Source organism: Dreissena polymorpha, chromosome 3 (genome assembly GCF_020536995.1).
Source record: "Dreissena polymorpha isolate Duluth1 chromosome 3, UMN_Dpol_1.0, whole genome shotgun sequence".
Classification (NCBI taxonomy): domain Eukaryota; kingdom Metazoa; phylum Mollusca; class Bivalvia; order Myida; family Dreissenidae; genus Dreissena; species Dreissena polymorpha.
In genome coordinates this window covers 113,111,719-113,124,236 of record NC_068357.1, presented here as the reverse complement: position 1 = coordinate 113,124,236, position 12,518 = coordinate 113,111,719, and the positions used below count along the sequence as shown (strand labels likewise).

At 35.2% G+C, this 12,518-nt stretch overlaps 1 protein-coding gene across 1 annotated transcript in view; it reads left to right on the top strand.

Annotated features, from left to right (window-relative positions):
- The first annotated feature begins 5,097 nt into the window (after positions 1–5,097).
- The window catches only part of LOC127871073 (uncharacterized), a 156,558-nt gene continuing 149,137 nt past the window's right edge, over positions 5,098–12,518 (top strand). The window contains exons 1-7 of the mRNA XM_052413720.1: positions 5,098–5,183; positions 5,870–6,094; positions 6,725–6,802; positions 7,434–8,061; positions 8,389–8,591; positions 9,088–9,348; positions 11,878–12,111. Of these exons, the coding sequence (XP_052269680.1) occupies positions 5,973–6,094; positions 6,725–6,802; positions 7,434–8,061; positions 8,389–8,591; positions 9,088–9,348; positions 11,878–12,111 (1,526 nt within the window). The 5' untranslated portion in view covers positions 5,098–5,183; positions 5,870–5,972. The remainder of the gene's footprint in view (positions 5,184–5,869; positions 6,095–6,724; positions 6,803–7,433; positions 8,062–8,388; positions 8,592–9,087; positions 9,349–11,877; positions 12,112–12,518) is intronic.

The window sequence follows — 12,518 nt, the reverse complement described above, 5'->3', positions numbered from 1 at the left end:
TGGAATGTGATATTGTTCCAATAGGCATATTTTGGGGTTTAGTAAATAATGTCCCCTCCCCCATTTCAGCTAATGGCTCTCAGTTCACATTACTCTCCTTGTGCTGCAATATTTACTATTCACGTCCTCGGCCAATTTTAACCCATTTATGCCTAGTGGACTCTCCCATCCTTCTTAATTGGATCAATTTATTTCCTAAATTAGGGATGTCGAGTATATTTATTTCTATATTTAGAATATTTCTTACAGAAATTTCTTCAAGCAAACAGTGCAGACCCTGATGAGACTCCGCATCATGCGGCGTCTCATCTGGGTCTACGCTGTTTGCCAAGGCCCTTTTTCTAGACGCTAGGCATAAATGAGTTAAAGCCCATTATAAACACTAAAAATCAACAAATGTTGCGTACAATATTTCGAAAAATAAAGTTACACATAAACAATGAATGTTCCTTAAAGCAATAGCCAAAATTTCAATGATGGATGTGGTTTGGTAACGTTAACAAGAAATATCTTTAAAAAAGATATACGGCGTAAATAGTTTAATGAATGAGATCAAGGATAGCGAATGTCTTTTTCTGTGCAGTTCTTAGCTGCATCACACGCAGTACGGGATGTTACGGGGAGTTTTCGCGGCTTATTTTACATTATAACATATTGCTGGTCATAAACCTATAGATACAAAACAGAAAACCAAAGGAAGAATGGAATTGAAATTTAAACATATGAGTCAACCGGCCACACGAGAAGTATCCGTATTTATAGGCGCGTTCTTCGAACAAACCTGTTTTAGTGGTTTGTCGGGCATTGCTATTTGATTCGATTATTAACAGTATCAATTATCATCGTGCTAATGCTTAAAGTGATATTATGGGCATTTTGCACTGTTGAATTGAGCTGAAAAGAATTAACAGGTCAAAATAGTTAGTTAAAATGTGGTTACTGATTAATTATCTGCAACTCACCTTGCTACCAGTTGTTTATAAAAATATATTTTATATTCGATATTCTTACGTGACCCACCCAGTCCTGTAAGCTGAAATGATCCGTAAAACAATTTCGTGTCTTTGTGTCGTATGAACAAATCTGCACTAAAACTAAATTTAGGTTCAACTCGTAAACGCATGATCAGTTGTCAAACGAAAGTACGGTTGATATTCAAATGCATTATTTTTCTCTTTCTGGTATATTGTTTTAGTATGATGATGCTGCATTAATTAATATAAGTGTATATGAAGTAGAAACATCAAAAATAATCAACGGTTGCGATAGACACCTATAAACTGTTACATGCTCATAATATCACTTTAGTACATTAAGCAATATGGACGAATAATTATTGTTAAATTTATCAACAATAATATTTATCATTGTATTGTTGAAAACACATTAAGAATCTATTATTTACATACCATAATTATATTGCTGAATATCTTCATTTAAAGGGATCTTTTCACGCTTTGGTAAATTGACAAAATTGAAAAAAGTTGTTTCAGATTCGTAAGTTTTCGTTTTAGTTATGATATTTGTGAGGAAACAGTAATACTGAACATTAACCATGCTCTAATATAGCCATTATATGCATCTTTTGACGATTTTAAAACCTAAAAATTATAAAGCGTTGCAACGCGAAACGATTGAATAATTTGAAGAGTTCTGTTTTTGTCGTTAAATTTTGTAAAACTACGAAGATTGCTTATATAAGGTATAAAATACGTCAGACATGTGTACTCGGCGGAGTAGCTCAGTAGGCTAAAGCATTTTTACTTCAGGACTCTGGCAGGACTCCAGGGGACACTGGTTCGAAACCTGCTCCGGGCTATGTTCTTTTCCTTTTTTTAATTTTTTTCTTGATTTTTTACTGGAGCTTTTACGATCCAATGTTTACATTTATCAATATAAAGCATTTAATGAATAAGTTAAAAAAAATGCCAAAATCTGTGAAAAGGCCCCTTTAACATATTTCTGGTCTAAAGAAAATTCCAGGTCACCTAGTTCACGGATAGCGTCTTTATTATATAACGATTATTTTACTGGCCGCCAACTCCGGTGATGACCTGTATATACACTCTGAATGTCCGCGAATTGACCCGATATACCTCGCGGGTTGAAATGCAATGCTTTAAAGTGAGGCCTCGCTTCCATTGCTCTTTATACTTTTACATGTTAACATGTTGACAGGAATAAGGAAGTAAGTACTAAATATGAGAACATAGCCTTTTAAGTATAAACGCTCTTGCGCTGGTAATACTCTGAAAATAAAAGGTGTACGCACAAACTGTATTGATGTCGAGAATTGAGTGTAAAACTGTTCTATCTATTAAGCCTTTTCATTTGAGATAAAATTGTTTCATACAGTAAAACAGTGTTACAAAGACGCGGATATGTTTCCAATGTTCTGGTCGTATACTCAAATCAGCCAATGGAATAAATGAAGTGTATTCATTCGTACCTAGCCGCGGGAAATTTTATTGGAATTTTATTGGACACTTACAAAGGTCAGGCTAAGGTGAAAAGCTGGCTTAATACAGCTTACGCCGAATAAGATACAAAGTGCTCTCTTTTGTTTTTTGTGGGACAGTATATTCAACACATGTTCATGTACCATGTTAGTGTTCATGTGTCGTATGAATAGATATTGTTGCGGGAAATTAAAATTGAATACATGTATATTGGGCAACAAAAAAAAAACACGAGTATTTTGTATCTCGTTAAATCTGTGTTACCATTCCACACCTATTGTTGAAATTTTGGCTATTGCTATAAGGAATACTGATTTTTTTTATGTGTTAACTTTATTTTTTGAAATATTTTGAGAAATATTTGTTGATTTTGAGTATTAATGTTACTTTATTAGCTCATTAAAATGTACCGGGCACTTGTGAATTCCATCATCATTAATTATTTAACTCGATTTGTTCCTATATTTGCATTCAGTTGCATCTGCACCTTTTGATGGAATTTAATTACACCATAACAGTATATTAAGCTTCCGATCTATAATGGCTTCTTATATGGAAAATAATTTATTTTTGGAAAGAGTACTTAGATATATATGTATTCATGCATACAAGTCAGTGCCTGGTTTATAAGGCACTTAATTTACATAGAATCGCTCAATTTGCTTTTTAATAAGGACTGATATTAAATTAGTGTTTTAAATAACAGTTTCTTTTGTACTTAACGAGTGGGCTAGACAGAAAAAATTAGACTCATAATATTAAAAAAAAAGTATTTATTTGAGCTCATAGTTAGACGTTATAAGTTAAATGACCTACATAGGTATAATTGATGTACTTGATTACAGACATTGTTATTATTTCTATAGAAATTATACCAGGGCATTTTTAAGGTATCAAATTAACCTATCAAATAGCAAATTGTCATACAGTCAGATGTCACGAATGTATTGTTATGGTGAATGTATGGTATAATTGCAACACTGTGTCCATAAATAATAACTTTCCCAGTTAGGTGTAGAGTTCACTTTGTGAACATGAAGGTCATTGAACTTGATTTTGAATGCCTAAATCAATATGATTATTTAAATAATAGCTTCACATTACAGGTCTAAAATATGTTAGCTTTAGCACAAAACTCCATTAAATGTGTTGGTACAACAGATATAATGGCATAAATGTAGGTTACCGTTAAACAAATATACTTATTAAAATGTACTAAAAGTGAAAAACAAACACTGATTATAAAGTAAACACACATTAACCTTGTATTTGATCACAATAGCATTATCTTGGTACAGACAGAAACTCTGGTACTTGAATACACATTGACCTCATAGTTGGTAAAGGTTAACCCATTTATGCCTAGTGGACTCTTCCATCCTTCTAAATTGGATCAATATATTTCCAAAATTAGGGATGTCTAGTATATTTATTTCTATATTTAAAATATTTCTTACAGAAATTCCTTTAAGCAAACAGCGCAGACCCAGATGAGGCGTCTCATCTGGGTCTACGCTGTTTGCAATGTCCTTTTTTCAGGATGCTAGGAATAAAAAGGTTAATTAATGCTAATAAAAGTCCACACTATTTTGGGTTCTGTTAGCTCACCTTATATTAACTTGCTTATTGTGAGTGATTGAGATACCCTGATATCCATCATCCATCAGTCTGTGCATGGTATATTCATCAATATTTTCTTCAAACAAAATCTCCTTCTGAAGTGCTGGGAAAAATTTGATGAAACTTCATGGGCTTGTTCCTTGGGTCATCCTGTTTGAAAATTGTTGGCATGGATGATGTTCATAGATTTATTAGGTCACAGGGCCAAAACTGGGATTTCATATGAAAAAAAATCTGTTAACCCATATATATATGTCTAGCGTCTAGAAAAAAGGCCTTGGCAACCAGCGTAGACCCTGATGAGACGCCACATGATGCGGCGTCTCATCAGAGTCTACGCTGTTTGTTAAAGGGATTTTTGTAAGAAATATTCTAAATATAGAAATTAATATACTAGACATCGCTAATTTTGGAAACAAATTTATCTAAGATAGAAGGATGGGAGAGTCCACTAGGCATAAATGGGTTAAACCAAATGTCCCAGAGGTTTAATTTTAAGTGTGTTGTATCATATTGTTGTCCCCTATAATGTTGTTTTTAATTCATTCTCCTATAGTCAGCATTTGCCTTGCCTCAGGGATCACCAGTTTTACAAAAACATGTACCGGTATATGGAAAAACTTGTAAAATCTTATTGTCTGAAACTGCAAAGCCCAATGCTTCCATGTTTGGCATGTAGTATCATCAATATGTCTTCTACAAATTAGGTCAAATTATGCCTCTGGGGTCAAAACTGGCCTGGCTCCAGGGGTCAACAGTTTTACTTACAGTAGACTTGTATAATGAAAACCTTGAAAAATCATCTTATCTCGAGCAACACAGCTTAAAACTTTAATAAATTATATGGGGTGTAATCTAGAGGTCCTATACAAAGTTTGTTGGATGTTGTCACCAAATTTTTGATTGGTCCTGTTAGTGGAAACAAACAACAATTTTAATCCTTATGTTAAGTATGTAATGTATTAAGCATCATTATGTCTAGGCAATCCTGCATTAGCTGTTACTTTTCTCAGATACAAGCAGCCCTGCTTTGAGACATGTTGGACAGTGTCTCAACGACTACGCCAAAGTGCTTTCCTACGGGTCACTGCTGGCTACATGCAGGTATGGTCCAATTTGAGTTATGTTCTTGAAAAACTGGGGTTTAAGTAAAGTTAAGTGTCATCCCAGGCAGGCTAATCAGGGACAACACTTTCTGGATTTTTGTTAAGATAAGACTTTCTTTAGGCGAAAAATTCCAATTAGAGCAGAAAGTATTGTCCTTGATAATCTGGAATATCACTTAATGCACAAGCATACATTTTGGTTTTCCCAGTCAGAACCTTGCGCATTTGTGAAGGAAATTAAAAATGCTGTTAATTTAGGTGCAAAGTGTATCCCATAATTGAAATCAGTGTTTTGAATTGTGTAACCTTGTCCGAAAGACTTTTAGAGCGTATTCAACTTTGATGCAATCCTAGCAATTTATACACAGTTAAGATGCAGTTAAGATAAGGTTTGCTTCAAAATTGAATCTCATAGTCCACAATTTACAATGCAGCTTCCTCAAGGTAAACACAAAAATTGTTTTCATTCTTACATGTATTTAAACATTTCCATGAATTCGCATGCCACACATGCATGTATTGAACCCGTAATTAGGTTGATATATAATAATAGGTCACCAAATTTACAACTAACTGAGAAAGCTAAAATTTATCATTTTGATGTGGGTAGTACACAGCTGTTAATATAATAGTTATGCATTTTTACCAATCATTATACTTGTCTTTTCCTTTTTTTTTCTTCAGACAATCGAAGACCACCATTCTTTGTCTGAAAGAGGCTGCAGCCGACTGCACAGGGGAACAAAAGGATGGGTTCTCTCTGCTCACGTCAGTCATCGAGCAGGCCATGGTGTCGGCATGTCAACCTGACACCTGCAGTCTTGGCGTGGCAGAGCAGTGTGTGATTGAGGCAGTGTACGCAGTGCGCAATCCACTGTATAGGGAGGGAGGGTCTACACTTACGTGTGGGTGAGTGACATTATGAGGTCTATTATTTATGCAATTAGCGCTGGGCCCGTATTCATCAACCCATTCTTAGAATTAAAAATGAAGAAATTACTAAGAACTGAGAAAAATACACCCAGCGTCTGAATATAGGCTGCCACAAGTAAAAATGTCTTTAACACAATGTTCTGCATAAAGAATAATGTAGAGGAGATATAAGTGTTAAATATCAAGTGTGACTAAAAATTAAAGCAATTCTTGAATATTCCAATTTTAAAGAATATTCTTTATTCTTTGTTCAAATCAAACTTTTACACTTTTTTTTCGCACTTGTAAACAAGTTTGGTTAAGAAATGTAATTAAGTTGTCTCTCAGGGATTTGCATTTCAATAATAATGAAACTATGTGAAATTTAAGAGGCTTTATACATGTACACAGTGCATAATCTCTCGCATATCAGCAGTGGATAAGTTTTGACAGTTTACTCTAAAAAGTTGTTACAAAACTGTGTAAATGAAGCTTCAAAGACTGCCATGCAGCCCACAATTTTCTGTATAAGGAGAGGTGGGGTTGGCTAATTTGTGGAGAAGGTCTAATCGAGTGATGATTTACTTTCAGACATTTCTGATTTTCATCGATCTATTGAATTTTCAGAATGATCCAATCAGGTGTGAGCTGCGCTATGCGTTCCTCTGCCGGCTGCAGCGTTTGGTTTGCGGAGGAGAGAAAAAGGTGGGGTCGAGTTTGCATTTGGAAAATAGTCAATTGTGCTTGATCAGTGAACATTTGGCAAAATGCATGTGCGTAAAGTGTCGCACCAGATTAGCCTGTGCAATCCGCACAGGCTAATCAGGGACGACACTTTCCGCTTTAATGGTATTTTTTGTTTAAAGGAAGTCCCTTCTTAACGAAAATCTAGTTTAAGTGGAAAGTGTCGTTCCTGATGAGCCTGTGCGGACTGCACAGGCTAATCTGGGACGACACTATGGACATGCATTAAGCCTAGTTTTATCAGAACGCGACTCAATTGTGCTTCATCAGTGAACATATCAATTTACTGATTGACAATGATAACATCTTAACATTTCCAAAACTAAGAGTTTAATAGAATATTTTGTTAGGTGGATAGAAAATAGGTGTTTTTACATTTACAAATAAAGATTTTTTTAAATTTATTTCTATGAAGCTGATTCTTCTTTTCTTCATAAATGTAGCAAACCCATTTACATTTTTTGTATCAATAGGCACAACTGCATTTTTTGTATTCATCTTGAAATAAATGTTGAAATTTGTATTATTTGCATAATACACTTGTTATGTTTTTCTGCTGCAATAACAATTATTTTTTGCATGTTTGTTTCAGTTCTATAAATAACACAGATCAGATAACTACCAGTAGGGATAGAGGTGAAATGGCGGCCACAAATTCTGATGGCAGTGAAGGACTCCTGAAAGAATATCTCATGTTTATTAAAGACATGAAAGCCCAGTGGAGTGTTGAGGCAGATCATGGTGACAGAGAGATGGGTGACAAGGATGATAAGGACTCTCGATCATGGAAAGACATGGCTTTTGAAGATAAAAGTGCTTCAGAAGAACAGAAAATGAAAGCCAGAGAAGTGGAAAAAGACAAGGAACAACAACAGCTTGCACTTCATCTTGAAACTATTAGGGGTCGGGTTAAAATTCTTATCAGGAAATTGAATGAGAGGGATGGAGTGGTGACAAAGAATAGAAACAACATGACTAATGCTGTGGCTACTGACTTTACTGAAACTCTTGAAGAGTTAGAAGGCAATGTGGAGCACCTGAAAGCAAAGGTGGCTCAAGCACTGACAGGTTCTGATGTCCATGTGAATATTAAGAAACTCAAATACCTACGGGAAAGGTTGACAGTGTTCATGAATGTTTCTGACGCAAGCTGGAACATGAGTGTCTCTCAGGACATGAAAGATAGATTTGAAAATGCTCGACTGTACATCCAAAGTGAGGTAAGATTGGTCAGACACAAAACTGCTGGTTTTAATACTTCATTTGTAAACTTTGCTTAAGTCATAAAATTACCAGTCCAAACATTATTGAAAAATGAAATATATTCTGAAATGGTTTTTAATGGACATATTTACCAAATACATAGTAGACTAATGGTACTGACAGTAAATAATCAATTTTATTTCAGATTAATCCGCCTTCAGTTTTTTAGGATTGTGAAAAATTATTAAACACTTTAAAACATAGTAAATTTTGATATAAAAAACCCTTATTGGTCAACACAAGTTCAAGGAAATCATGAGACTTAATTCAAAATACATTTTTAGTTCCAAGCACAGATGGAGAATCTTCATGGAAGGTTAGACTATGTCACAAGTACCCTGCACTTCCTGAATGCGTCACTAGGCAACTTCTGCGATGGTCGTCAAGACTCCTTCACCCTAGCAACCAATGTGCTAGATTATGACCTTATCACAATCATTGGCACCCTTGTGACCAGTCCTTACATAGAGAAAGCTGATGTTTGCAGGTGGGTTTTATAATAGATCTGGAATGGAATGGGCTTGACTGAGATTGGAAAAACTCTCTATTTAGGTGGTACAAAGACATCGGGCCCATTAAAAGTCCTTTCAAACTCGCATGCTGTTTGAACTGTTAACATTTTAAACTTATTTAATCTATTACCCTTATTTACCGTTATTTATTACCAGTATATTGCAGTTAATATTTAGCTGTTTTTGTTAAGCACAACTATAGATCAATAATGCTTTGTTATTATTTTGTATTGTATAAAATACACATTGATGGCTACATTTTGTAAACACTTCTAAATAACATGAAAATGTCAAATGAAACAGCGATTTTTTCTAGCATTTTATAAATCTTGGCTATATAAAGCCAAACAACTTACAAACTTCATGATTTCCACAACAAATTTTAGTCTGTGTTTGAATACATTTCATCAAATTTATGATAAAGACCCTTTTTTATTGAAATTAAAACACAATTTTTGGTCAAATTTTCAGGTTTTTGTCAACAATAGATGAGGGCGATTTCGAAGTGCTTGCTGAGGCCAAGAGTACATTATCTTACATCCACATGATTGTTGGCGATTTATGCGTGGCCAAAGAACCAGTTATGAATGCCACGAAGCTCGATTGTATTCCTGCAGCTGAGTACAAAACCATGTGCAACCAGACGCAAGCGGTTAAATGTGTTGACCTTCGTGAACTGGTCAATACAGCCATGAAAGCCGAGTCTACAGAGGACTTCACAGATTTGTGCAGGTATGTTCAGATCTGAAAGTTTCGTTACTTGAAGAATGATTCTGTCTTAACCCTTTGCATGCTGGGAAATTTGTCGTCTGCTAAAATGTTGCCTGCTGAATTTCTAAAATTAGCATTTTCTTAGAATTTTTTCAAAGAATACTATTAGAATAGCAAACGGTTTGGATCCTGATGAGACGCCACAGAACGTGATCCTGATCCAAACTGTTTGCAAAGGCCTTCAAAATTCGGTTCCAGCACTGAAAGAGTTAAATATTTTAGTTTTGATAAATTTATATCAAGTCTTTTTTATCCTTAAATTTGCCAATTTACAAACAAAGATTTTCCTATCATTTGGTGTCACAGATATTTGTAAGAATGATTGCTTCAACAGGAATTTCAAGGGCCTTGAAAAGTACATGAAAACGAAGTTGCTTTTGCAAAGTACTTAATTAGGTATAGCCTTGAAAAATCTCAGGATTTTATAATTGTCAATGACAGGTTGTTAGAGCAGCCTTTTAATGTACATTTTTTTAAGAATCTCCCGTAATCAAATTGCAAGTTTGGGACAAAAGAAAGAAAGAACATTAAAGTTAATCACAAGTTCGTATGCACAGTGGTGCGATTGAGTCGTACTTTAGTTATGTTACATTTAAAATACAAATCTATGTTGTGCACACTACGTTATTTATTTTATTGGTCAATTTCAGATTATTTGGGAACAGGCAAATTTATTGTTTTTATATAAATGGCTGAAAAGTTGTACTGTAAAAAATTAATACATGATCTGCCCAAGGATCAGTTGCATTATAACGATTAACCCTTTCCTCCATATTATAGAAGCAAAGTGAAAATGGCTATGTGCAACCAGCATTAAACCAGAACAACCTGCAAGTCTGATCAGGTTTTATGCTGTTTGCTGCTCATCAGTATTTTAGGGAGTCTTTAAGGGTTGGAAATGAAGCCTTTAAAAATTGAGTCTTGTAAGAAAGGTCTTTAATTAACTAAATTTAACTTTCTGAGGGATAACAAAATTAATGCGTCAAAATACGTATCTAAGTGGTAACGGGTTAACTGTGAAAGTATGAATGAGATCACAATAACCTCTAATGCATACTTTGCAAAATATACAGTTTTCATACATGTCACAAAGTAGCTTTCCACAAGTAATAACTTTGACTTTAAAGAGGCATCCTTACAAGAATTTTAGACACAAATTATAACTGACTAACACAGGCATTTCCCCACCCACTTACTGTTCAATGTGTGACATAGGCTTTTTGTGTAGCAGCTCTTACAAAGGAGACTGGTGCATACAGGCTGTTTACAATATTATGCGTTGAACACAACAAGTGTTAATGTGTCCAGTGAATTATACCGGATTCCTCTGTGCCCTTTAAACACATTTCTAGTCTTCTGCTCCTGAAACACTCGGGACTGATTTTAACAGAACTTACAGGAATTTTCCTTGGGTTACCATCTCTCAAAATTGTTAAATTGTTTAATTCATTCCTTATGTAGGTGACCATACCTGAAAATAGATGTTGAAAATACAAACTTCAATGTTTTCAAATTCTTACATGATCTGACAAAGAATGGGCAATATTTAATTTTGGTGTGAAATCGTTTAGTGTTCCTCTACTTTGTTCGTTAAAATCATGCCCTTGGGGGCTTAATAGAGCCTCACCTAAGGGGTCAAATTATTCAAATATACTTAAAGAGGAAAAGTTTTAATAGTTTTTTTCTTCCAAATTAATAAAACATCCAAAAGTCCAACAGGTGTATTATTTAGTATAAATCGTTGTATGGTGGTCCTCTATTAAGTTCATTCAAATCAAACCTTATTGTCAAAATTGACTATGCCCTAAGGATAACTTGTTTCTTTTATTAGTTGATTTTCAACTGAGTTGCAAAATTCTGGTCAGTTAAAAAACATGGCTGCCAGCTAGGGGGCAAGGCAGTTTTCCTAATATCGCTGATGCGAAATCTAATGTAAACACTCTTGAAATCTTTTCCCCCAATTGACAAGAAAGATTCCCAGAATATTTGTTCCTTTGATATAAATTATGTATATCTCGGTTGCTTTTTATGCTCCCCCAAAATTTTTTTGGGGGGGAGCATATAGTCGCCGCTTCGTCTGTCCGTCCGTCCCTGCACAATTTTTGTCCGGGCTTTTTCTCAGCAATTAATGACTGGAATTCAATTAAACTTCATGGGAAGCTTCAGTACCAAGAGGAGATGTATGTGCATATTATCAGCCGGTTCTGGCCGGATGATTTTTCACAGAGTTATGGCCGTTTGAAATTTTCCATTAACTGTACATATAGTGCAATTCTTGTCCCCCCAACTACTAGACGTTTCCTTTTATCTGAATATATAGTGCAATATTGTGACAAAAAAAACTTTGGGGAGCATCACCTGTCTCCGACGGTTTCTTGTTAAAATTGTCACTGAAACATGAAAATAACTGCTCAGAACAGTTTGGGTCTCGGGTGAGCAATTTTGTGACCACTGTCTCTCTTGCTTATCAAAATTTGTTTCATATTTCAGGCTAGCCAAGGAAGGTATGGACTGCTTCTTCAAAAACACAGATGCCTGTGACACGACTGTGCCTCTTGAAATTGAGACGACACGTATAAAAGATGCCATCAACAAGTTTGCGGCGGCACACTGCGACCTTTCCCCACCAAATATTTGCCAGGTGGCACCAACATGCGATATGGAGAAAGCTCTTGACTTGTGTTTCGTTACGATTGATGGGTTCAACTTGATGGATATATGCAAGTAAGTACTTGTTTGACTAAGGACATATGCAAGTAAGTACTTGTATGTCTAAGGGCATATGCAAGTAAGTACTCATTTGGCTAAGGACATATGCAAGTAAGTACTTGTTTGGCTAAGGACATATGCAAGTAAGTACTTGTTTGGCTAAGGACATATGCAAGTAAGTACTCGTTTGGCTAAGGACATGTGCAAGTAAGTACTTGTTTGGCTAGGGACATATGCAAGTAAGTACTTGTTTGGCTAGGAACATATGCAAGTAAGTACTTGTTTGGCTAAGGACATATGCAAGTAAGTACTTGTTTGGCTAAGGACATATGCAAGTAAGTACTTGTTTGGCTAAGGACATATGCAAGTAAGTACTTGTTTGGCTAAGGACATATGCAAGTAAGTACTTGTTTGGCTAAGGA